This window comes from Lissotriton helveticus, chromosome 2_1, assembly GCF_964261635.1.
Source record: "Lissotriton helveticus chromosome 2_1, aLisHel1.1, whole genome shotgun sequence".
Lineage (NCBI taxonomy): Eukaryota > Metazoa > Chordata > Amphibia > Caudata > Salamandridae > Lissotriton > Lissotriton helveticus.
Window position 1 is genome coordinate 1,435,551,113 of NC_136059.1, and position 27,122 is coordinate 1,435,578,234.

Consider the following 27,122-nt stretch of genomic DNA (forward strand, 5'->3'; position numbering starts at 1 on the left):
CGCAGCTCATCTGCGCAAGTTAGGGGTTTCAGTCTTCCCATACCTTGACGACTGGTTGTTGAAGGCGGGCTCGCCCCAGACAGTCAGCCACCTCCAGATTACGGCCGACCTCCTGCACCTGCTGGGGTTCTCCATCAATGTGCCGAAGTCACACCTGTGTCCCTCTCAGACGCTCCTCTTCATCGGAGCGGTTCTAGACTCGGCGCAGTTTCGGGTTTATCCTCCCGAACAGCAGGTTTGGGATATTCAGGCTCTGATTCTGATCTTTCAGCCTTTATCCCTAGTCTCGGTCAGGTTGACGCTGCGGCTTCTGGGGCTGATGGCCTCCTGCATCCTTCTGGTGCATCACGCCTGGTGGCGGATGCGGGCTCTGCAGTGGGACCTGAAGTTTCAGTGGGCCCAGCATCAGGGCAACTTGTCCGACCATGTCTTGATCTCGGAGGGCACTGCAAGACAGTTGCAGTGGTGGCTCACGGACCGCGATTGGGTCAGCGGCAGATCCCTCTCCCTACCAGAGCACGTAGTTGTGACGGATGCGTCCCTCCAGGGCCTGGGGGGCCACATGGGAGAGGCGGAGATCAGAGGCCTCTGGTCTCCGGCGGAGTCCCAGCTCCACATCAACCTTCTGGAGCTGCGGGCGATCCAGCTTGCTCAGAAGGCATTCCTCCCCTCTGTCTGGGGGAGTTTAGTGCAGGTGTTCACGGACAACACCACCGCCATGTGGTACTGCAACAAACAGGGCGGGGTGGGGTCGTGGACCCTATGCCAGGAGGCTCTGCGCCTCTGGCAGTGGCTGGAACATAAGGGCATGAACCTGGTGGTTCAACACCTGGCAGGTTCTCTGAACGCCAGGGCGGATGAACTCAGCCGTCGGTGCATGATGGATCACGAATGGCGTCTGAACTCGGACTTGGCGCAAGGCCACTTTCAGCAGTGGGGAGAGCCTTGGTTAGATCTATTCGCCATAGAAGAGAACGCGCAATGTCATCAGTTCTGCGCGTTGGAATTTCCAAGGCGGCACTCGCTCGGAGACGCTTTTCGTCGCGAGTGGAGTTGCGGTCTATTGTACGCCTTTCCGCCTATACCACTTCTGCCCAGAGTGCTGAAGAAGATCAGGCGTGACCAGGCCCAGGTTATCCTTGTGGCTCCGGACTGGGCATGAAGATATTGGTATCCAGAGCTACTCAGCATGTCTGTCGATCCCCCGATCAGTCTGCCTCTACAGGAGGACCTTCTGTCGCAGCACCAGGGGACGGTCCTCCACCCGAACCTGTCCAGTCTCCACCTACAAGCTTGGAGATTGAGCGGCGACAGTTGAGGCCATTTGACTTGCCTCCTGAAGTCTGTACTGTCATTCTGGCAGCCAGGCGTCCCTCCACAAAGTCGGTACACGCCTGCAGGTGGAACAGATTTGTGACATGGTGCACAGCAAAGGCTGTGGATCCACTCTCTGCCCCCCTTTCTGAGGTTCTCCTCTTCCTTCTTCCTCTTGCCCAGCAGGGCTTTGCTCAGGGCACTATCAAGGGCTACATTGCTGCCCTTTCCGCCTTCTTAAAGCTACCTGATCAGCCATCTTTGTTCAAGTCCCCAATTGTAAATAAGTTTTTGAAGGGCATCACACACATGTTCCCTCCTGTACCATTTGTGATGCCTCAGTGGGACTTGAACCTTGTACTTACTTATCTGGTGTGCGCTCCCTTGAGCCACTTCATAACTGTCCTCTCCGCCTTCCTACTCTGAAGACTGCTTTCCTGGTTGCCATCACCTCTGCCAGGAGAGGGAGTGAGCTCCAGGCTCTTTCTTCCAAACCTCCTTTCCTTTCTGTCCATATGGACAAGGTTGTGTTGCGGACAAGACCCTCTTTCCTGCCCAAGGTAGTCACAGCCTTCCACATCGGGCAGTCCATCACCTTGCCCACCTCCTTTCCACCTCCGCATCCCTCAAAAGAGGAAGAGGAGCTCCACCGTCTGGACCCAAAACGTGCGCGCTCATACTATCTGAATCGCACGCGCCAGTCCCGGGTGGATGACCAACTCTTTGTTGGTTACGAGGGCGCTAAGAAGGGACGGGCGGTGCACAAACGGACCATCTCTCGGTGGATTGTGTTGTGCATCCAGACATGCTACTCTTTGGCTAAAAAGGAGCCTCCTGTTGGGCTGAGGGCCCATTCCACTCGGGCCACAGCGACTACTACTGCCCTGGGCCGGGGAGTCCCCTTGCAGGACATTTGTCAGGCAGCTACATGGGCCTCGCTGCACACGTTCGCAAGACACTACTGCCTGGACAGGCAAGTCCGGAGGGATGGCTTCTTTGGCCGTTCCATCCTCCAGGACTTTCTGGTGTGATTATTGGTTCGCAGACCCACCTCCGGGGTTGGTATTGCTGGGGTATCTATTCTAAGGTAAGGAATCTATCACTAACGTGTCTCTTTCAGATGCACAAGTTACTACTTGTGTAACGATACATCTGTAAGAGATAGTTAGTGATAGATTCCTTACCGACCCACCCATCCTCCCCGTTCTGCGAACCGATATCTAGGGTTAAGGTCATCCCCTTTCAGGGCCCTGGTTTCATGGCACCAGTGTTGGTTTTTATCATGGCTTTGCGTTTCTGGCGCGGAATAGCTGTGTATAAAAACTGACGTCAGCACGTGGAGGCGGCGTCTAAGTACTCCGATGACATCATCACGGCGCCCACGACACCGACGACGGACGCGGAGGATGCCTACCGACGCGCATGGGTACTGCTACGCAAAAAATTCCGGATCCAGTCTGACGCCTGGGGATATTCTAAGGTAAGGAATCTATCACTAACTAATGTCTCTTACAGATATATCGTTACACAAGTAGTAACTTGTGCAATAGGTGTTTCAAAAATTCATTTTCCACTATTTGGAGGGATTCTCCCGCATTGGATCCCCATATGTCCCTGCCATATGAAGGTATTGCCAGGCTTTTAGCCGCCTGATACACTTGCAACATGGCTCAGGTGGGTTTCTTCCCTAATTTGGAAGCAAAGTTAAAGGTTGCTGCATACACCCTGGCAACATCCTTTTTTTTTGTTCAATAATAGGTGACCCCAGTTGAGCTTATCGTCAAAGAGGACCTCTAAGTATGATAACATATTTGTGCGGGGAATATTTGAATCTCCCACTCTAAATTGGAAATTCTTCTTTACAAGATGCCCCACTTGCATGACGTAAGATTTGGAGTCCTTTACAACGCAAGTACTTTTACAACGCAATTATTATGTCTTATATGTATTATGTAATGTAATAAAAAACTTTGTAGTATTTTTAAAAAAAATAAGAATTATTATTATTCAAAAATGTATTAAAAGAGTAAATAGTATTGTTTTGAAACTCTGAAAATAAATTTAAATAAATTTTAGTAATACATTTAAGTAATACTGTAGTACTTTGAATTAATACTTTAGTATTATTTTTTATATAAATAATAAATGTTGGCTCTGTTTTTATTTCATTATTTAAAAATTTAATAATTTATATTTATATTTTCATATTTATATGTTTGAATTATTGAATTATTGAATTATTATTTTGAATGTTTTATAATAATTATCAATTTATATAATATTAATAATACTCAGGTATTATATTTAAATTATTGTTACTAATACTCAAGTTCAATTAATTAATATGTAGTATTATTATTTAAAAATGGTGACAAAATGTAATAAAAAACTTTGTAGTATTATTAAAAATATATAATAAATGTTGGCTATGTTTATAAAAGTGGTTTTTATTTTTTATTAATGTTTTAAGAGTATTAAGGTATTATTTAAATACATAAAATAACGATTTTTAAAATTTTTAAATTTAAAAAATAAATAAATTTAATAAAAATCTATAAAAATGTTTTAAAAGTGATAGATTAAAAATAAAATGTATTTACTATGTTTAATAGTTGTAAAATTTATTAATACTAATTTATAAAAAATGTTCCCACGATTTTGCATTGATTTCAATGGAAGTAGTTGTCCTTTATTTATTTCCATAGATGAAGCTGGTTGTCCCGCGGAACTGAAAATGAAGGTTAAAAAGAAGAAGAAAGGGAATCTTATGAAAGGAAATGAGATAAGAAAACAGGTAATGATAATATTACATTCTTTTTTAAGTAATAACTTATAAAAAAGAGGTTTAGATTAAATAAATACATTAGTAAAAAGAAAGAATACATTGTTTGGTGTTTGTATTTTTTTATTTAAAAAATATAGCAAAATTTCATATTATTCAAGGAAATGTATACATATTTTTCTGTATTTTAATGTATTATATTTATTTAATTAATAAAATAAGAAAAAATTAAATTCAAATAGTCCCTTTTTAATCTTTGCAGCTTTCGATGACGTAAGTACGTAAACGTGAACATAAGCGGCCATTTTGCAGAGGGTCCATGGAGGAAGCAGATGGAAGCTGATCTGCGTCCAGGTAGGAAACATTTCAAATTATTATTTATACATGTTAAGTAAAAAAAATATACATATATTGTAAAGAAGGGATAAGGAGAGATTGCAGTTCACGTATGTGATGTAAATATTGTAAAATAGCTTGTCGCCGATCATGTAATTAGAGTATGCCTATGTCGGGTCGTAGAAAGTAAAAAGTTAAAGAGAAAAGTTATTTATGATAAGAATTTATTGATTTTCATCAAAAATGAAATCTAAAGTTAATGTGCAATTGAAAAAATGGATTACGAAAAGAAGATTTAAAAAATGCATTTTACGATAATTTCTTGCTGTTTTTTTGCTAAAAAAAATCATTTGTGGTTATTCGTTTTTTGAAAAAAGCTTTGACAAATTATCCCTTACTGTAATTTTTTAAATTTGATATTGTTTGATATATAATTTACTTTGTATGCGTTGTTTTTTGAAAGTAATATGATTGACAGTGATATAATGATTTAGAAGGAGGAAATCATTTTTTACTTTGGATTGGTTCGTTAGTAAATATATATTTATCTTTAAAATTTATTATTGTAACTAGTAGAGGTGGAGATAGGAAGAATATGCTTTTTTGGAGGTTAGATTTGTTTCTTTTTTTGAAGAATTGCATAGTATTTTAGCATTAAATTCGTAAATATTTAGGGCGATATAGCGTGAAAATGTTTTGTTAGGAGGTAGTATTTTATTTAGGATGCTAATATAATTCTCACAAATTGGGGTTTACCAATATAGAAGAATAATTGAGTATAATTGAATTATTTTTTGTTAATACTATGGTATTATATACAATTTAAAAAACATTTTGTGCTTGTAACCACAATTTTTTGAACAATTATATGGTAATTTAAAGAAGCTTTTTCCAAGTTGAAAGTTTGTATTTTTTTTAAAAAGGAGAAATTATTTAAAATTTAAAATGCATTTTTAGGTGACAAAAATATGTTGTCAGGTGGATGTCAAATTGGAAAGCATTTTACTAATTTTCAGAAAATTAAAAAAAGATTGGTACCTTGATATTTCGGATTATTGGGGTATTGTGATGTTTCAAACATTGGTTTAGTACAGTTTGAAAACATAGAAGAAAAATATCAGGTAAAAAAAGATATGCAGACCCAACTAATTTAATAAAAAATGTTTTGGAAAAATGTGATAGCCAATTGTAATTAGTGTTTGTTTAAATTTAGGGCAAAGCAGGAAAGTAAGGTGCAAATGTTATTTAGAAGCTTAGAATGTTAGCAACATTTTCAAGGTAGTCTAGAGCCACAGACAACAAAAATTGTTGTATAATACCCAATAGTCTCTCAGACATTTCCTTTGTTTTTTGTGTAACTCGTGGGTTTAGACTGCCAGCTAATGTTTGTGAAAGTCTCATTTCTTGGAAACTTTGCTCCTTCTTCAAAGTTTCCAAAAAAGAGTAGAAATTAGGGTGTGGTTTTCCAATTGTATGGTTGAAGGAGTTATGCCATCCCTCAATGGCATTATTTGTTTTAGCTTCTCCCTCTAAACAGCTCGTGTAACAATTCCACCACCCCACATGGAAACATGGCTTCCTCCTGTGACCCGATCTGCTTAGGTGCCCAATCCATGTGTCTTCAAAATAATTTAGAATGGGTGCCAATTTGTCTTCATTTACATTGTAATAATTTGATTCTGTAATGGCAGTGCAGTACTCATCTACACTTTCGGGAGGCACAAAACAAAGAGCTGTTAATTTTTTTAACTCAACTTGTAGTTTGCTATCTATTGAGTATTCTGCAGCCAGGGTTGTTTTCTGTAACTTACGCCAGAATGCCTGGAAAAAATGGAAAAAACAACCCTGGATTAGGGTATACGTGTACATTTTACTGATCACATTGATCATGCTCAATTCAAAATCGACAATTATTTTCCGAGGACTTTTGGTTGTTGTATTTTTAATAACTGATAAAAGTTCAGTGTAGGTTGCAGAAGACTTATCAGGCAGTAAACTATATACTAAGGGGATCACATTATGGTTAATTTTAGCGTGTATAGTGTAAATTTGGGTGAAAGGATGGGGTGTAGTTTTAAACGTCCCATCCATCATCCAAATTTCACTATTTTCTAACTTAACAAGGTTGCGGGGTGTGCGGGGTGTACTAAAAATTAGAATTCGTTTTTGAGGGTTTTCCTTGTCATGGAGAAAGAAGGGTTCATCAGCAAAAGAAATAGTAAGTTCATGTGGAATAACAATGTCAGAAAAAGTATGAGGTGTAGTTAATTGTGTGTTACTTGCCTGCTTTTGTCTTTGTATAATTCGCCTCAGATTAGGAATTATAGGCATATTACTAGCGACATGACCGGGGACATGCTGTGCAATCTCTCTTAAAATGGATCCTGTAGAATCATTGGAGGTGCTTGCAAGTTCTTTCATCTCATTTAGGGTTTCCCTTACATCAATCTCCATTGCAGAGGCAGAGTGGTTATGATCAGTTGTTTTAATAATAATATTTTCATGGGTAACCGCTCTGCCGCTGCAATGGGATGAGTAGTATTGCACGCACCTCCAATGATTTCTAGGAAAACGTATCCTTTCTTTACAATATATGTAACCTGCATGCTTAAGTAATTTGTTTCCTTTTCTGGATTTTATGTAAGTAGCTGTTTCCTGTGCACACATTATCTGTAAAGAAACAATGTTTTATTTTAGTATGTAAATAGAAATGACAAAAAAGACATAATAATAATTTACTTTTTAAAAACTGCTGTACCTTCCTGGAGTTAGAATACTAATTGTTACCCCTGCTCTATCCCACACTTTCCCTACTGCTGCACCTTCCTGGAGTGAGAATAGTATTTCTAACCCCTACAGTATCCCACACTTTCTCTACTGCTGCACCTTTCTGGAGTTAGAATAGTAATTGTTACCCCTGCTCTATCCCACACTTTCCCTACAGCTGCACCTTTCTTGAGTTAGAATAGTAATTCTTACCCCTACACTATCCCACACTTTCCCTACTGCTGCACCTTCCTGGAGTTAGAATAGTAATTCTTACCCCTACGCTATCCCACACTTTCCCTCCTGCTGCACCTTCCTGGAGTTAGAATAGTAATTCTTACCCCTTACTCTATCCCACACTTTCCCTACTGCTGCACCTTCCTGGAATTGCAATAGCAATTATTACCCCAATTCTATTCCATACTTTCTCTACTGCTGCACCTTCCTGGAGTGAGAATAGTATTTATAACCCCTACACTATCCCACACTTTCTTTACTGCTGCACCTTTCTGGAGTTAGAATAGTAATTGTTACCCCTGCTCTATCCCACACTTTCCCCACAGCTGCACCTTTCTGGAGTTAGAATGGTAATTCTTACCCCTACACTATCCCACACTTTCCCTACTGCTGCACCTTCTTGGAGTTAGAATAGTAATTCTTACCCCTACGCTATCCCACACTTTCCCTCCTGCTGCACCTTCCTGGAGTTAGAATAGTAAATCTTACCCCTTACTCTATCCCACACTTTCACTACTGCTGCACCTTCCTGGAATTTCAATAGTAATTATTACCCCTACTCTATTCCATACTTTCTCTACTGCTGCACCTTCCTGGAGTTTGAATAGTAATGTGCTTTGTAATGTGCATTTTAAATACCTTTTGATGTAGATGTTTTCTTCTTGGTCTAGTTTTTGTTCAGGTTTCTCGTTGTTTTCTGGTCTTTCTGGTTGTCTGGTCTTTTGGGATTCGCTTTTAGATTTTGTTGTAAGAAGATTTATTTGAGTATCTGGAAAAAATGAGATAAAAAAATGAAATGTAATATTTTATTTTAATGTTTGTGATACAGTCAAATATGTTAATACTTTTCTGCATATGGTATATTACACTCACATTACCATGTAACTTTACTACACTTTACCTACTGCTGTACCTTCCTGGAGTGAGAATATAATTCTTACCCCTACACTATCCCACACTTTCCCTACTGCTGCACCTTCCTGGAATTGGAATCGTAATTGTTACCTCTGCTCTATCCCACACTTTCCCTACAGCTGCACCTTTCTGGAGTTAGAATAGTATTTCTAACCCCTACACTATCCCACACTTTCTCTACTGCTGCACCTTTCTGGAGTTAGAATAGTAATTGTTACCCCTGCTCTATCCCACACTTTCCCTACAGCTGCACCTTTTTGGAGTTAGAATAGTAATTCTTACCCCTACACTATCCCACACTTTCCCTACTGCTGCACCTTCCTGGAGTTAGAATAGTAATTCTTACCCCTACGCTATCCCACACTTTCCCTCCTGCTGCAACTTCCTGGAGTTAGAATAGTAAATCTTACCCCTTTACTACCCCACACTTTCCCTACTGCTGCACCTTTCTCGAATTGGAATAGTAATTATTACCCCTACTCTATCCCATACTTTCTCTACTGCTGCACCTTCCTGGAGTTTGAAAAGTAATCTGCTTTGTAATGTGCTTTTTAAATACCTTTTGATGTAGATGTTTTCTTCTTGGTCTAGTTTTTGTTCAAGTTTCTCGTTGTTTTCTGGTCTTTTTGGTTGTCTGGTCTTTTGGGATTCGCTTTTAGATTTTGTTGTAAGAAGATTTATTTGAGTATCTGAAAAAAATTAGACAAAAAAATGAAATGTAATATTTTATTTTAATGTTTGTGATACAGTCAAATATGTTAATACTTTTCTGCATATGTTATATTACATTCACATTACCTTGTAACTTTACTACACTTTACCTACTGATGCACCTTCCTGGAGTATCATTAATAATTGATACCTCTATACCATCCTAAACTTTCTCTATTGTTGCACTAACCTGAAGATAGATTAGTAATTGTTACCCCTACTCTATCCCACACTTTCTGTTATGTTGCAGTTTTCTGGAAGATGTTATTTTCAAGTTTTGCCTAATAATATTTTCACAAGTTATGAATTATTATTTTATTTACCTTTTTATTTCAGAGTTTTTTTCTTGGTCTGGTTTCTGGATTGTTTTCTTGTTTTTTGCTGGTCTTTTTTGTGGTTTGGTCTTCTGGGATTTGTCTTATGAATTTTAATTGAGAAGGTGTATGTGAGTATCTGAAAAAATGAGAAAGAAACAGAAATGTAATTTTGTATTTCAATGTTTGTGATACAGTCAGTAAAGTCAATATTTCTGTGCATAAGTTACATTTCACTTTATAGTACCTACCAACTTGAGTATACTTTCCCTACTGCTGCATCTTCCTGGAGTTAGAATAGTAATACTAACCCCTACTCCATCCCACACTTTCCCTACTGTTGCACCTTCCAGGAGTTAGAATAGTTATTTTTTACCCTACACTATCCCACACTTTCACTACTGCTGCACCTTCCTGGAGTTAGAATAGTAATTATTACCCCTACACCATCCCGCACTTTTCCTACTGCTGCACCTTCTTGGAGTTAGAATTGTAATTGTTACCCCTACACTATCCAACATTTTCCCTACTGCTGCACCTTCTTGGAGTTAGAACAGTACTTATTACCCCTACACCATCCTACACTTTGTATACTGCTGCACCTTCATGGAGTTAGAATAGTAACTTGTTCACTCTACATCATCCTATACTTTTCCTGCTGCAGCTATTTACTAGAGTTAGAATAGTAATTGATACCTCGATACCATCCTACACTTTCACTATTGTTGCACCAACCTGGAGATAGATTAGTAATTGTTACCCCCTACTCTATCCCACATTTTCTGTTCTGTTGCAGCTTTCTGGAATATGTTATTTAAAGATTTGTCTATTGTTATTTTTTCTACTTTTGAGTTTTCATTTTATTTACCTTTTTATTTCTGTGCTATTTTCTTGGTCTGGTTTATGGTCTTATTTCTCGATTTTTGCTGGTCTTTTTTGTTGCCTGGTCTTCTGGGATTCGTTTTTTGATTTGGTGTTGAGATCTTGAGTATCTGAAAAAATTAGAAAGAAACAGAAATGTAATTTTGTATTTCAATGTTTGTGATACAGTCACAAAAGTCAATATTTCTGTGCATAAGTTACATTTTACTTTATAGTACCTACCAACTTGAGTATACTTTCCCTACTGCTGCACCTTTCTGGAGTTAGAATAGTAATTGTCACCCCTGCTCTATCCCACACTTTCCCTACAGCAGCACCTTCCTGTAGTTAGAATAGGAATACTAACCCCTACTCCATCCCACACTTTCCCTACTGCTGCACCTTCATGGAGTTAGAATAGTAATTTGTACCCCTACACTATCCCAATCTTTCCCTATTGCTGCACCTTCCTGGAGTTAGAATAGTAATTATTACCCCTACACTATCCCACACTTTCCCTACTGCTGCATCTTCCTGGAGTTAGAATAGTAAATCTTACCCCAACACTATCCTACACTTTCCCTACTGCTGCACCTTCCAGGAGTTAGAATAGTAATTTTTACCCCTATACTATCCCACACTTTTCCTAGTGCTGCAACTTTTTGCAGTTAGAATAGTAATTGATATTTCTACACCTTTCTACACTTTCCCTGCTGCTGCCACTTTCTGGAGTTTGAATAGTAATTGATACCTCCACAGTTTCACACATTTTTCCTACTGCTGCACCTTCATGGAGTTCTCTAAATTATTTTTATCTGTACACTTTCTTATTCTTTTACAATCTTTTCTTCATTAATGAATACAGTTTAAAAATGCAGTTATGTTAATTATAATATATTTACCTTCTTTAAAAGTCGATGTTTCAATTTTCAAAGAAGTATTTTTTTTTTTCGTTTTTCAATTTTTCTGTGAAAATCAGATAAAAAATATGTGGATTAGCAAATGTTTTTCCGTTTCATTTATTTAGAATTGTGATTTCTAAAATTTAGAAAAATACCTTTAAATTATTCTTGAAGAGGAGTGTGGATTCTGTAGCAAAATTCAATTTATTTAAACTTGGCTTTTTCGTCACACTTTATAGTAGTTCGACTATAGAAAAAAATGTAACATTTTGTGATGTTTGAAAAATAATATATGTTTATTGCATTAAAATTTATTTTAATTAATAAAGAATTTTCTTTACATGATATTCTGCTTGAAATATGTAGGGCTTTATATTTATTGATATATTTATCCATAAATATAGTAATATCTTGGTGCTATATTATTTACTTTAAATTGGAAAAACAAACTTCTTAGGGGCAGCGTTTTTAATGCTTCTAGAAAACTTTTCTATCATTAGTTTTAGTAACTCACTTGTATTACGAAAAAAAATGCTCCTTAAATCGATTCCGGTCTTATCTTGATGAAGAGGTCAGAAGGTCAGCTTTTGGCGTCTGGTCACTCTGGGAGTTGAGAATCAACTGATTTAAAAATGGTGTCTCGCTCGTATTTATAAGTTTAAGTCAGTGTCATTGTTATTTTTAAGAAACACAGCGTTGGTATTATTTTTTTTAATACGAATCATTACTGTGGAAAGTTATAATTTAAAACTTCATGTAAAGATGTGTTGTTTTCACTTTTTCGTTCCGTTTTGGCATCCATTTTGAAAGTAGTATTGTGGTATTATTTTCATGGAAAGAGTTGTAGGACATATTTAGGAACTACACAGTTTAAAATGGCGACTATGTGTATGTATAATGTTTATATTTCCGAATAATTATTTTCTTTCATAGTAATATATTGTAAGTTTATTATATATTTAAATTTGTTGCCTGTGTAAAATTTTTAACAGTTACGAATACATGAGTATTTATTTTTAATACTCTGGTATTAATTTTAATACGCGAGTATTCATTTTAATAAAATCGCTGCATTTCTTTAAATCTACATTCAGTTTTTCTCTACATTTTAAGACACTTCCCCACCCAAAACCCCTAAATTCCCTGCATCCTGTGCCAGGTTTTATTTTACAAAAAAAAAAAAAAAAAACGTTATTTTAGCTTTGTAAAGGTATGCGTTGTAAATGATTTCGTTGTAATAGCACTTTACTATTATTAATACTATCTCGCGTTGTAACAGTATTCGTTGTAAAAACATGCGTTGTAAAAGTATTTGCGTTGTAAAAAATGTGTTGTAAAGCCATGCGTTGTAATAGTATGCGTTGTAACGTCATACATCCTGTTCGAACACCCCCCAAAGGGTATTCCCCATGGGCAACTGTTGCCGTGTCCCTGCTGCTAAGCGGCCTATAAAAAAAGCCCAAAGGTAGTATTTTAATAACAGATCCCACTAGTGGAGAGAGACTATAGTTCCTAGAGAAAATACGGCCTGCAGTTAGAGGGTTGTCAAAGTTAATAATAATGCAGTCACCAATCCCTTGTTTACAGGAGCTCCCAATCCAATTCACCCTACGTGCCATAATTATGTTATTGGATATATTGACACCCACTGTTGTATTCTGTGTGAACCAATGGGTTATTTTATTTATTAGCTGCATATAATTTTCACTCTTCACTGGGGGAAGGGCAGGAACATACCCCAAAATCGCTACATAAGGGGCAGATTCAGGAGGGAGATCAATAGTAGGAAGACTAGTTGACTGAGGAGACCTAACCTCTGGTCTCTTGTCCCTCTGCAGCATACTGGGCCCTGTTCTAATAGATGTGCACTGTCTCGGGACTAAAGTATCTGTGTTTGCGGGCTTACTACTACTTGGACAGCTCTTGACTGGTGTCCTACTATTAGATGTTAACCTCACAGTGGCGCGGCTCCCCCACCTCTGTCCCACCCCGTTCCTCTTTCAATGGTAACTTGGGTATTGGGCTTGTGTGAACTTGCTGTTGCACTATCACGGGCGATATTCCCCACCAGCCTTTCTAAGTTAGACAACCTGTCTTCAACCGTACTTAATTTTTGATGTATAGGGTCTATTAGAGTAGACAGCATAGTTTCTAATCTCCCCCAAAAGTACACCTCCAGTAAACCGACAAATGATGTCCCTGTCCTATTCTGATTCAGGGTAGTTGGGTTTCCCTCACTGATAACACCCATAGTGGGTACATCTACCTCGGTCCTCCCCGGGCTGCGTATTACAGGTTTCTTTGGTTGCCTAGCTCCCCAATTTTTTCTAGTTGCAGCGGGAGGGGGGGGTTGCGGTTATTGGGGCGGGTGAATTTTAATTTTGCTTTCTGCACTCTTGGTCTCAGTTTTACTTTAACTGGGCTGGGTTCATGCTCCAAGATTATAGAGACTGAGTCATTCAATTGTGTTGTGTCAATAATTAGTGATTGGCTCTGCTGTTCTAACAGCATCTCCTGGTTAGGGGCCAAAGAAATATCAGGAAGAGCAGGGGTAAGGGAAAGCCTGCCGGGCTCCAGAGATAACCTCTGCTCCGTTAGTATAATTTCATTATTGAGGACAGATTCAGCCCTCGTTAAAAAGGCATCAAAAGTTCCAACCACGCCTTTCCCAGCAGTTAATTTCCGACTACTCATTTAAAAAAAAGGTTTTTTGGTAATTGTAGGTGATTAGGAAACAAAGAGTCAACTCCTTTACACAGTGCAAGTTAGCAATCAACAGTTAAAGTGGCTAATACAATGTTAAACTATATGCATAAAAAGAAATAAAGTTTAATTGAGACACTTCTATGCACAATTATAAAATGTTCCTCAAGGCTGTATTTAAAAACTTATGCTGAACTGGTTAGCTTCTCAGCAGTGCATTTCAACCCATAAGAGACTCTAAAATATGCTATACAGTTATAAGGTTCTATCACGGTAAATGGAAGCGTCCCTGGTTATAAAATCAAAATAAATGCTTTCAAGATCAACAAGACCACAGTACTGGGGTTTACAGAAACTCACTCGCTCCTTAAACGCGTTGCCAAGCCAGAAGCTCCCTGTGCTATCAGTACCTGAACAGGGGTCCATACAATCCAGATGAAAGGGGGATGGCCCGGCCCAGCACAGCCTCTTCCTGGTGCCGGTTTGGTGCGAACCTGCAGCAGACTCCTCCCGCAAGACCACATTGCACCCTGGGACCTGTAGTCCTGTCCGGTGGCGGTCTGCGGTATTGTAGTGCCAAAATGTGGGGCAAGGTCCGGGAGAGAAGCGGCGTTGGCTACACCAGTAGCGTTTGCAGAAGCTGTGTGGCAAAATGAAGAACCAGGGCATCCCGCGCCGCGGGAGCCCTTCATATGTTTTAAGTGCCAGTTTGGCGTGAACCTGCAGCAGACCCCTTCTGCAAGACCGCACTGCCCCCTGGGACCTGTGGTCCTGTCCGGTCGCGGTCTGTGGTATTGTAGTGCCAAAATGCAGGGCAAGGTCCGGGAGAGAAGCGGCATTGGCTACACCAGTAGCATTTGCAGAAGCTGCGTGGCAAAATGAAGAACCAGGGCGTCCCGCGCCTTGGAAGCCCTTTTGATGTTTTAAGCGCCGGTTTGGCGCGAACCTGCAGCAGACTCCTCCCGCAAGACCGCACTGCCCGCCTGGGACCTGTAGTCCTGTCCGGTGGCGGTCTCCGGTATTGTAGTGCCAAAATGCAGGGCAAGGTCCGGGAGAGAAGCGGCGTTGGCTACACCAGTAGCGTTTGCAGTAGCATGCTAATCAGCTGAGTGTGTACTATGTCTTCTACCAAGATCGCTTATTCAAGGAGCGGTCTACAACAAACTCCCAAAGAAAACCAGCTAAAGGCGAGGATTTACTCTGCTGTACGAAACTGACCACTCTACGGCGTGGTAGTGTTGGAAATCCTGTCATGATACTTTGGCCTGGATGTGTTAGCATCTTTTGTTTGCTTTTCCACCTGCAGTCCCAATGGAAGCTCCTCACAGTTAATCAGCCATGCTTCGATAGCCACTGAGAAGATAATGACTTTGTTTTGCCAGAAAGCCAAGTAGAAACTTTCTTATTTTCAATTACACACGGTCTGATTCATTATTCATTTACGAATGAAATACTCAGTCACAGCTGTCATTAAATCATATATATTGCCTAGAACATTTAAGTTTCTTTCAAAATGTTGGTATCCTTATTACTCACTCTGCAAGCACTTTTACGTTCAAAACACAGTCCTAAGCAACCATCATTAGTATACAAATACTATAAAACTTTGGCATCCTCTGAATAGTAATACTGTACCATGTCTTTGAAATTTCAGTGCAAATAATAGGTGACTTTTAAATGGGAAATAATTTTTCAGAACTCCTTTTTAAAGTTTTTATAATCCATTTGTAATTGTTTTAAATGATTCCATTTTATACTCTGTACAAATATTTATTCTGCCTAGTTTACACTAGCAGCTTTCCGTGGTTTTGTTGCAGATATTAACGCAAAATATATGAACCAATGGGGTCACGTACAAATCAAATCAAAACAAGCTTTGTTGGGCGTGTTTAAAGAACCATAAAAGCAATTATATTGATAAAAACATATTACAAAAAGGCAGGACCATGCTTAAAATTGGCTAAAATTGTTCTAACAATTTCCATTAAACACTTATTCCTCATCAAATACTTCATGTTATCATCATTTTATAAAGAAATACTTTTACGTACGTTTATTGATTTCAAAATTATGAGTGCAACATTAATACAAACCCCATTATCATTAAGATCAAGCATACATTTAAAAACAGCTAAATGTGATCTAACGTTTTGGGTTAAAAAAGAGATTTAAATAGTGGCACCTAAAATTGGAGTAAAAATCACAAAATCGCATAAAATGGCCTGTACTTTGCTTGGGCTGCCCGTCACAAGGACAGGGAATGGAATCTGGGGACAGGATTTAATTGTGGGAAAGGCAACTAGATGTGAACAATTCCAACTCACAATCTGATTAGTACAAAGCGGTGCAATGGATTTGTGACCCGGGTTAGGTAACTTTGAAAGCCCTCCTCAAGCTAAAGTGTTTGTTAAAATATAACAATCGGTTTTTCCCCTTCCAATCTCCTACAACATTCCATTCTATAATTCATAAAATTGTCTTTGATGGTCAGTTTGGTTAGTGTAGTCACTTGTAGGGGATTAGAGGGAATTGACAAAATGAACAGATGACTATATGTGGTATTAATATATCTTAGCCAGGGAATACACATTGCCTTGTCCAGAGACAGTCTAAAATGATTGACTTCATAAAACTCACTTCTTCTTTGACCCAAATTGAATGCCATAGTTACAAAGGGCGTAGTGAAATTAAATCCACTAGATACTGTAACCCTACCTTCCAATGTATTATCTCAGTTGAAGCAGAGGACAGTAGACATAACAAGCTCTTGAGGAAACAGTTGTCCTTGGTCTGTAGTGCCTTGTTATTACAGTAGCCCCACACTCCAACTCCCTAGATATAAACTGTGACAACTCTGGCCTTATAGATGGCTAACCTATATATAATTGGTTGATTTTCGCTGAAAATCTGAAATTCCCATGAGTGCTACTATTCATATTCGATCTGACATTTGTGGCTTCATGTGACCATGACCCATCACCTACAAAGGTCACACCCAAAAAGCAAAAGGTATCAACTGTAGCTACTGGGGTGTTATTAATATAATAGGTTCCACATTTCTTTGCCTTAGACCCACAGATCATAGTATATGTCTTCTACTTGTTAACTGCCAATTTTCTTACAGAAATCAAAATCCCCCAAAGTATTCATTAAACGCTGCTAACCCACTGGGATCCTAGATTGCACACAGCATTGTCTGCATAAAATAACACTGGTATAGGACTTCTGGTGATTTGCTGGGCATCTGCTTGAACCGCTTGTAAAGCCTTGTCCACCCCATTGATAAATAAGGAAAGAAATAGCGGGGCAAGGACACAGCCTTCACGCACACCTCGTTTCACATCAAAATTCATTGTGCATTCAGCCAGGAGTCCTAATCACACTTTGCTTGACAAGTTCTCCTACAACCTTGCAAGAAACATAATCGGTCAAGGAGCACCAAGAGTGAGTAGAGTTGGCCAAAGAATAGTGTGGTCAACTAGATCGAAGGCCCTACTTAGATCAGCAAAATAAAGGAACAATCTACCTCCTTTAGCACAAGAGTATTTACCTATTAGCAGGTGCAGGTTCAGACATTATTCTATGGTCCCCACCTCATGTCTGAAACCAAATTGCACCAGAGAATGTTTGAATTTTCACCTACCCCCTTTTCTAATCTCTTTAATAGCACTTTACCCATCACTTTAGCTGATGAGTCTAGAAGTAATATTGGGCGATAGTCTTTTGGTTCTGATTTATTGCCCTTTTTATAGATGGGTATAATAACAGATATCCCACCTGATAGGGGGATCTGGTCTGTCACTGCTGTGTTAAACATGTTTGTTAAAATGGACCCCCACAAATCAACAGCAGCTTTGCAAACCTCCAATGGGACCCCATCGGGTCCCGGGGCTTTGCTCCCTGTGCTTCCCTTCAGTTCAAGCAGAACCTCTTTATTCATAATGTTCAGTGGTGGGGGTGCCAGTGACTCTGTGTCTCACTTGGTATACACCCCCTTTCTGCATTGAAAGGATTAAAGATATTTGTAACATGGCTATCAAAGCATCACATGTAACGTGGGATAACATCTCAGGGAAGGAGTCATCCTTTAGGAAGGGTGAGTTGACTGTTTCCCAGAAAAGTTTATTATCTGCAGTATCCGCGGCTATGGACAATTTAGCCCATGCTGTCTCTCGTAACTCTTTCTACTTGGCGCAAAGGGCCTTTTTATAATTTAGCCATAGAGTTTTAATCAAAGCATTATCTATAGGTTGACAGTGTAGGATGTGGTTCAATTGATAAAAGGATAAGGTACATACACAGTCATACCAACCTCTATGTTGGCCATGTCCTGGATTACCGGGGCAGGTCAATATAGCATTAATTATGTCAATAATTTGGATAAAGCAAGAAAGTGACTGGATAGGGTTGACGTCATCATTAGGACAGTTAAAAAAATCTATGAGGCACCTAGAAATGATATTGTGTAAAATCTTACTTGATACGTACAGCATTGGGTCTTATAGGGACACAATCATTATTAGCAATAGAACTCAATGGTACTTCAATCTTCCCGCCCCAAAACAGAATAGTCAATATAATACAAGTATGGTCACCCAGCGCTGGGTGTTAGGCACAGACTGCTTGCATTGGCTGAGATCAATACGTGGTCAATAGTGGTTGCAGAATTTCTTCCTATAAAGGTTGGTATAGGGTCTACATTTTCATCACAGGCAAATTTTAATAACTCAAAATCATACTTGGTGAACATTAAGTTCAATGTACCCCAATAATCATTGTGAAGGAAATGAGTGTAACCTTCTCCATCCTGATTGGTTAACCTGCAAACCTGTGTGGCAGACGACGGGCGAATATGAATATTAAAATCCTCAACCTAAATAAGCACAAAACTATTATTAATCAAACGTAATAGTTTGTCCAGACCACGATCCACTGTTGAAACCACATTACTACAGTTCAGTCAAACACGTTGTTATAGAAGTTCACCAGACCTATGGGCCTTCTACCCTTAAAAGGTGGCCACAGTACTTGTGAATGTGACTTGAGTGTTACATTTTTCTTGACATGAACAGAAGGCTTTTGATATAAAAATCAGGAGTCCCTGTTAGAAACGGGGGTCTCTAGTTGGAAAGGGCTTGCACCTTTGTCCAAATAGGGAACCTTCCTCCTAGTCAGGATAAGGGAGTTACACTCCTAAAATATCCCCTGCTCACCCCCTTGGTAGCTTGACATGAGCAGTAAGGCTTATCTTAGAGGCAGTGTGTAAAGCATTTACACATAGCCAAGAGTAATACAGTGTAAGCACTACAAAAGGACACCACACCAGTTTAGAAAAATATCCAATATTTATATACAAGACCAAAAAGGATCAAAATCCACAGTACAGTACATAAATATCTACAGTTATCAAAATACGCTTTAAAAACAGTTCCTTGATGTTGATAGCTCTGCCCGGGGCTATCGCGGCGTTGTGAGGAAACAAATCCAAACAGTTCTGGCTGACTGCGGCGTCGCGGGCCAGCTACTGTGTCAGGAAGACCCGCAGACAGTACCTTTTAGAAATGAAGGGCGCCGGCAACCTCTAGTGGAGTTTCCGAATACACAGCGTCTGCAGGCATCGGTTCCGGAGGTCGGTTCAGGAGTCGTCGGGGCCCTCGAAGTCACACGAGTTGCAGGTTGATCTCCTCTCTGTTGAAGTCAGGAGCGCTGGTGTCGGCAGGCATCGGGTGCTGCATTGCGAAGCTCTTCCTCAAGCCCTTGGAGAAACTCACAAAAGTAGATTGCAGAAAGATCAGTCCAGTCCTTTCTCTGCCCAAGACAGAAGCACCCACTGTAGGCCAACAAAGCAAAGCACACAGCAAAGTGGTATTCCTCCTCACATCTTTTCTAGCTCTACTTCTTGGCAGTCTTCTTGATCCAAAAAAGTTCTAAAGTTCAGGGGTCTAGGCCCCAGTAGTTGTACACGAAAAACCTTTGATCTGGCAGGCAGAGGGTGTCTGTGCCCGACTAGAACCAGTTCGGCCTTCTCTGGTGTGATTTCCTGGCAGGAGGTGTAGACGGCATTGTCAGAGGCAGGCCAGGCCCCTTGAGGTGCAAGGAAATCTCCTCCACCTTCCCTCATCGCAGCCCAGGTCTATTCAGCCCTTTCCTGACCTACCTAGACAATCTGGAGCCCCTCTGGCTCCCCAGCCTTCTGTCATCCAAAACCCAGACAGGCAATCCACATTCCGAGGGAGACACACGGGATGACTGAGCAAGAAAATACCTACTTTCTAAAAGTGGTATTTTGAAACCCAGAATGTGAAAATCACCTTCACTAAAAGATGCATCTTTAGATTCTGAGTTCAAGCATACTATACTTCATTTTCCTACCTAATTCCCTGGGCCAGTTACGTTGATAAGATGTTATAAACAAACCTCCCATTCTCTCCTATAGAGAACCGGTAGCCTTGCAATAGTGAAAAACGAAATTGGCTGAAATTCACTATCGGGACATGACACACACACCCGTGAATGTCCCCCCCTTTTACATACACTGCAACCTTCCCACAGGGGTACCTTGGGCCTACCTTAGGGGTGACTAACATGTAGAAAAGGGAAGGTTTAGGGCCTGGCAAGTGGGTGCACTTGCCAAGTTGACATGGCAGTTGCAAACTGCACGCAGACTCAGCAATGGCGGGTCTGAGTTACCTTTTTAAGGCTACTTACGTGGGTCACCCAATCAGTGCTGCAGGCCCACTAGTAGCAGTTGATTTACAGGCCCTGGCACACTCAGTGCACTTTACTAGGGACTAACAAGTAAATCAAATACCCAATCATGGAAACACCAATCCATAACACAGTTTACCACAGGAGCACACTACCACTGATCAGCAGTGAGAAAAGTGCGCAGAAACACTACACAAGCAAAAACAGAGTCAAAACTGGGAGGGCAGAAAGCCAAAACTCAGGGAAAACACGTCAAAAGATGCCAAGTCTAACAGTCCCCCTTTGGCCCTAGCAGCAGGGGAGGGTACTGCCTCAAGCCAATAGGATGAAAATCCCTCAAAATAAATAGGGGCTACACACCATGATTCCTGTAAACAAATTACATGAAGGTCAGTAATAAAGTCGGATCATCCTAATGTACCCTGATTGCTTGCATATTCTTCAATGTTCCTTGACGCAATTTTATACCCTCTCGCCATTACACAACCAGAGTTTCTAATAGATGATGTTTTATACTGTTTATCGCACTGACAATTATTGTCCACAAAGTTGTATTCTACATACAGAGGTTCAATAATTTGAGTGTTACCAGACAGCGGTTCTTCATTAGGGTTAGTACCTGAGTAGGTCATGTCCGGATCATCTATCTTGTCCCTCGAATTAATGACCTCAATCTCCGATGTATGCCCCAAATCCTGCCAATCATCCTGCAGGGAGCTCAGTGCTTGGAACCTATTTGATATTGACAAAGGCAGACTGGGTTGGAGTTCTTCGCCTGACCCCTTCAGTGGATAACCAACCTCCCCTCAGTATGCTGGTTATACCTTCCTTGCCTATAAAAGAAACCCAAAGGCTGGAGTGATATATTCTGATCCATCAGAAACGGGGGGATTACCCTGTCTAGGGCTTCCCTCACCCAGTTTGGGTCTCTGAAATTAATAATAATACAATCCACTTTAAGGTTCTTCCTCACGGGGCTGACCCAGCTCACTCTCCTAATTATTCAAATTTGTCCTGCTCCTGCAACTGGCAGTTCCTGTAGAGCCAATGTACCACTCTATTCTTCAAGGAATCATGGGTTTCTAAATGACTAGGTCGCAGGGAGGACATCAGCTAGGACTGCCACATATGGGCAGCATTCTGGGGCAAATTTATCGAAACCTGAGCTCCAACACTATAGGCACCATTGTTCCCCACTGGTTTATTTATTAAGAACTGCAACTCAAGGCAAGGCATGTCGATGTGTTTAGGGTATAGTTTGTTCCCTGGGGTCTGCTGTGAGGTTTGCCTAATATTATCCAAAGAAGCAGATACAGACTTGTGGCCCCTGTAGTTTGGCTCAGTAACAGTGATGACCCCTCCACTCTTCTCCATTAGGCATTTACTTGGCCCATTATTTAATGCCAATAGAAGAGGTGTTATAGTAGATGGTAATTACATCTGTAGCATCCCCCCTCATGATACCTCTGGAAGGGTTTTGGCAAATTCAGCTAACTTTTCTCTCATTGGGGCTAACAGATCTTCTATTTTAGTTATTATTCTGGCTACTGATGGGTCAGTTGTGTCTCCGGGAGGATACTTGGGTCATTAACAACCTCTGGGAGTCTCTTGTTAGCCCTTGTATGGGCTTTCGTGCCACCAGCCACCTTTATTATTTACAACAAGGGGTGGTGATGGACAGAGTCTCCGAATTAAGCAGAATACTCTCACCCAGTCAAGAGATCAGGGCTAGATCCAACACCATTTTTTAGCTCATTGCACCATCCCAGTTTCAGAACCTTTATGGCCTTCTTACACTTTCTTTTCCTTTTTGGTGTAGAGGGACAGGAAGTAATAAAGGAATCCTCTGGTGAGGGATCTAACACCCGCTCAGAGAGGGGGGTAAAGAGCCGGACCTTCGACACCACTAGGGCAAAAAGCCCCCTCTAGCTGCGACTCCTGTGCTAGGGGTGGGCCACCGTCAGCTGTGGATGACCCATCCCCCTCCACTCCTAATCCCAAAGAAAGGCGTTGTTCCACCTTGTCTATATCTTTAGAATATTTTTTTATTTGCACAATTAATTAAAATCATTGCAATACGTACAAAAACTAATTAAAAGCACTTTCCAAGATCTATTCAAAAGAGGAATTCATGGTAGCAGAGGGGCTCATAACTGGCAAGGCAAAGATTCTTGGCGCTTGTCTGCTGGTAACACAGAATTGATCTTGGACATGTATTTTACAAAACGGGCGGCCATCTGAGCTGAGTCGCCCTACATACACTCCTCTAGGGCTTCTTGGCATGTCCAGTCATTTAGGATCCGCCAATTTGGGAGCAGCCAAAAAGTTTGCAAAGGAAGTAAGGCTCTGCAGATGCACAAGACGTGGATTAAATGATATCTTTAGAGACAACATTAAATGCTTGTACTAGAAAAAAATCAATTGTTGTATGAGGAATATCTGATGCGAGGGGCGCGGCTGTATGCTTATGTTTAGCCATGTTATCATATGTAGTCGTATTAAACAGGGAGATATAATGTAATCTGCTTCAGGAATTGAATATTCAGATAGGTGACCAAGGCTTGCAGTTCACAAGATGGCATAACATTCAAGCCAATGCAGACAAATCAGTCATACAAATGCAGTTTTAAAAAAAAAAAGGCAATGTGAACCACGTTTCCATTTTCAATATATGTACAGTCTATTAAATAAAAAATCTTTTTATTAATCATATAATCGATCCATTTTCATAATCAAATATCAGCAAGCGGATATACTTTGGCAGCATCTGGAGGAAGAGGTACCAATATACTCGGCACAGATTATAGTCATAACATCTAATACACCTCAGTTTTACTACTCTGTTGTTACGTCTCCCTTGCCCACAGGCCCTACCCCCCACACGCCCTGTACTTCTCCCATGGGTTCCAGATTTTTTCCGATTTTTGGGGCATCCTCTGCTTTTTCATACTACTTTTTCTGCCTGCTTGTACCAGTCTAGGTCCTGCTTCCAATTGGTAAGTCTCTGTGGGTCTAGTGCCCCCCCCATGCCCTTGCTGTGTTTCGTTTTGCCACCCCTAGGCCAGCATAAACCCCGTTTTTGTGTGTGTGAGCCACCTAGTCTCTCCCGTGACTCCTAGCAAGTGCCAATGCGCGTCCAGGTGAACCGGCATGCCTACCACCCTGGCCATTACCCCAACAACTCCTTCCCAGTATCACTGGATCTTAGGACACACCCCAATTATGTGGAAGAAAATGCCGGCCTCCCCACACCCACTAGAGCAGAGGTGTATCAGATCTGCCTATCTTATGTTGGAATGTACGGGCAGTATATGACCTATGTAGGATCCTGAGTTGAATTAGCCTGAATCTTGCCCTTATGGCCTCTTCCCTGGGGCTCTGAATTGCTTACCTGCCAGTCATCATCCTCCAACAGTCCCACATCTGACTCCAAGGCTTCCCGTAGCGGGACCAGAGGGTCTGGGAGGTTGTTAATTAATTTCCGGTATGTGAGTGAAAGCGCTTTATCGATCATGGGGTCTAATATCGACCGGTCCTCCAGTGGGGAGCATTCAGGCAGCGACTCCCCCTCTGGCACTTGTCGTGGTAAGGCACGTCTCAGTTGCAAGTACTGAGACTGCTCTCCGTCAGCCATTTGATATTCTATCTTGAGGTTTGCAAATGTGTCCATGGTTCCATTCCGCCGCACTTCCCAAAGGGTGTCTATACCAATAAGGCTCCATCTATGAAATCCTTGTAGGCGTCTCACGTCGCCCAGTGCATCACTTTCACATAGTGGCGTTTGTTACATCAATTTGGATTCCCATCCCACTGGTCTGTTGGCTGTGTGCCACGCTTCAACCACCGTGCGAGTATGGACAGACAGGGACCTCACCCCTCTACGGAGGTATATAGCCACAAGATACCCTCCGCCCCCCATGATGTATTGGTCAACAATATATGTACAGTCTAAAAGAAAGTCCGACCAATGTTCGGGATCATATGTACTTAGACCCCATCAGTATAAAACACAGTACCTTCTTGCTACTTTCCCGGTGGCAGATGTTCAAGGGGTCCGTCCTTGGCCTGGGCTTTGCCCACGTGCCTCCCATGCCACAGGAATGAGACAATCGCTTTATAGTGCAAAGCATCACCAGTTGCAGGAAATGACACGCCCACCTCCTGGAGCCCTGTGTATGCTGGTTGATGTAGTCCTGGCTGACTGCGACCTCAGAAATATTCAAATTTTTCTGTAATTACCGTGAAACTGAGGTGTCATCCTCCATTCCTGCGGTGCTGGCTGAGGCTGGAAAGAGAATACCTGTCCTGGCAGAGAGCAGGAGGGTCAGACCAGGCAGCAGTCATGTCTACAGCAAAGTTACAAACGATTAGTAGCAGACTTGGGGTCACTTACATAAACAGTTTGGTCAACAGTAAGAAGACTATACCTATTCAAATGTAAAATATACTTTGATGTTTCTAACACAAATGAGCATAACATTATATTCATGGTATAATCAGTAACAAGGGCAATCACCATCTCTTATTATGTCTCCCAAACAGCTCTTTAATTTGGCACTTAACTTATTATTAAAATTGATCTTTTTTTCTGAAGTTTTTTTGTCTGATTATTCTGCATCTATAACGTTCAGATGTATGTTTCTTTCTGAAGGTCTTGTGTATGTAACATATTACATGGATAACAACGTCACCAATCCATATTTGAAATGGCTAAAACTTGGACGCCCTGACTATCCCACCATCAGACAATTTAAGCAAATGAGGTTAGCTGAGGTAAGGACTTTTGTCTTCTAATTCTCACTATTTTAGTGATAGTTCAACTGGCAATCTATCCTTTACTTCATTAGAATTAAATTGGAAACATACTTAAGCCTGCACTATAATAGCTAGTAGCAACATTCCATGTATCCTTGGATATTTCATTGTACAGATTCCTTTTTTACAATGTATCACTATTTAAAGATTTGATATTGAGATCCGATTCCCTAGACAACTGAGAATTGTAGATAGAAAAAACAGTAGTGGAGGATTCAGTGTACTATTGAAAGATAGTGAATGGTTTCACCAGCCAGTGTCAGCTGATCAAGTGAAATTAATTACTTGAAAACTGAAACTAATAACGTATTAACTTTTTAAATGAGAAACAATTATTCATCAAACAATACAAAATTGTGCATAAAAAGGAGCCATCCTAGCTGGAATTGAAGCGCAGTTGGTGAACACTGAGCTTTAAGCAAAACAGATAAGTATGCAACGTTCGACCCAGACACAAGAGACAAAGTTTATCAGATGTAAAAGAAATGAAACATTCTATACATAGCTATTCATTTTTTATTTTGTTTCTATTGATTTTCAATTTTGCATTATGACAGTACACTTCTGGCGATACTATTACAAAACATCCATAATTTGACACCAGCATTACGCCTGTATCAGTTTTCTAAAAATAAGAGCATCTAGATTAGACATCAATACATCATAAGCGCAGCTGGTGTTTCTTCTTAGTGCAGATATTTCAGCCTTTGAAAGAGATAGTTAAACTGTTTGCAACATAACATTAATAAAGCCAACTGTAACCTCACATTGACTCCTGTGTTTGATATTATAATGTGTTAATCATAATACCACGATGCACTATAAATCAGCTATTCATATTGAAAAAATATTCCAGTTTAAATAAAAGCCATTCCAATAAAATAATAATGATGTGCATGTCGAGCTAATATGAGGGGTGTTCGAGAAGTGCATACATCTTTAACATCACCAAGGCTGCTAAGATCACACTTTTAAGTCAAAACCAGGGGCTCATTTATGTGTATTTTCTAAGACTTTTCACTTTGTTAGATTAAGCTTTGGGTCATCATTTAAATTAAAAAAATAGGGAACGATGAACCACATAAAGCACCAAATAATGAGACGCAAGATACCGATAAATATACAGGCCTGAGGAAGAAGTCCACCTTTAATCGTCCAGCTCACACAATACCATCAAACGTGACTACATTTGAAAAGGCAGTCAGAAAGACCTTCATAGACTAAAGGGTCATGTAGCAATTTTTCAATTTATCTAGGGTAGAAATGGAAACAGATCACCTGCTAGGGTCTGATATCAGCATTTCCATCTTGCCGGCAGTGAAGGTGGGTCGATTGTATTATTAACCACAGAGACTTACAATAATGAATGCCTTAACTAACTCTATTATCTTAGGTTTTAACAACCATTGCAGAGAGTCCTAAACCTAGGTTACATAAAGTGAGTGGAAAGTTGGTTACAAGAGCAAGAGAAGAAGAGTGGATTGCACCAAACGAGGCTGACTTTTTGATAACCACACATACCAAAGCTCCATACTTCAATGTACTCCCAAAGACAGATAACAAGACAACGCCCCCCTCCGGGTAGACCAATCGTCTCGGAGATTAGAAACTTTTTGGAGCCGCTATCGCAATTTCCGGATTATTTTCTGAGGCCAATTGTTGGTCAGATGCCCTCCTTTCTTTAGTATATAAAACATGTCCTAAATATTTGGAAAGGTCTTCAATTTGATGTGGAAACAAGTTTCGTAGTTAACTTTG

The 27,122-nt window shown here is 40.4% G+C and overlaps 1 protein-coding gene across 1 annotated transcript in view; it reads left to right on the forward strand.

Moving 5' to 3' along the window:
- The window catches only part of IDUA (alpha-L-iduronidase), a 1,961,268-nt gene that overhangs the window by 1,418,182 nt on the left and 515,964 nt on the right, over window positions 1-27,122 (forward strand). Inside the window, exon 10 of the mRNA XM_078676355.1 lies at window positions 25,201-25,322. Coding sequence (XP_078532481.1) covers window positions 25,201-25,322 — 122 coding nt within the window. The remainder of the gene's footprint in view (window positions 1-25,200; window positions 25,323-27,122) is intronic.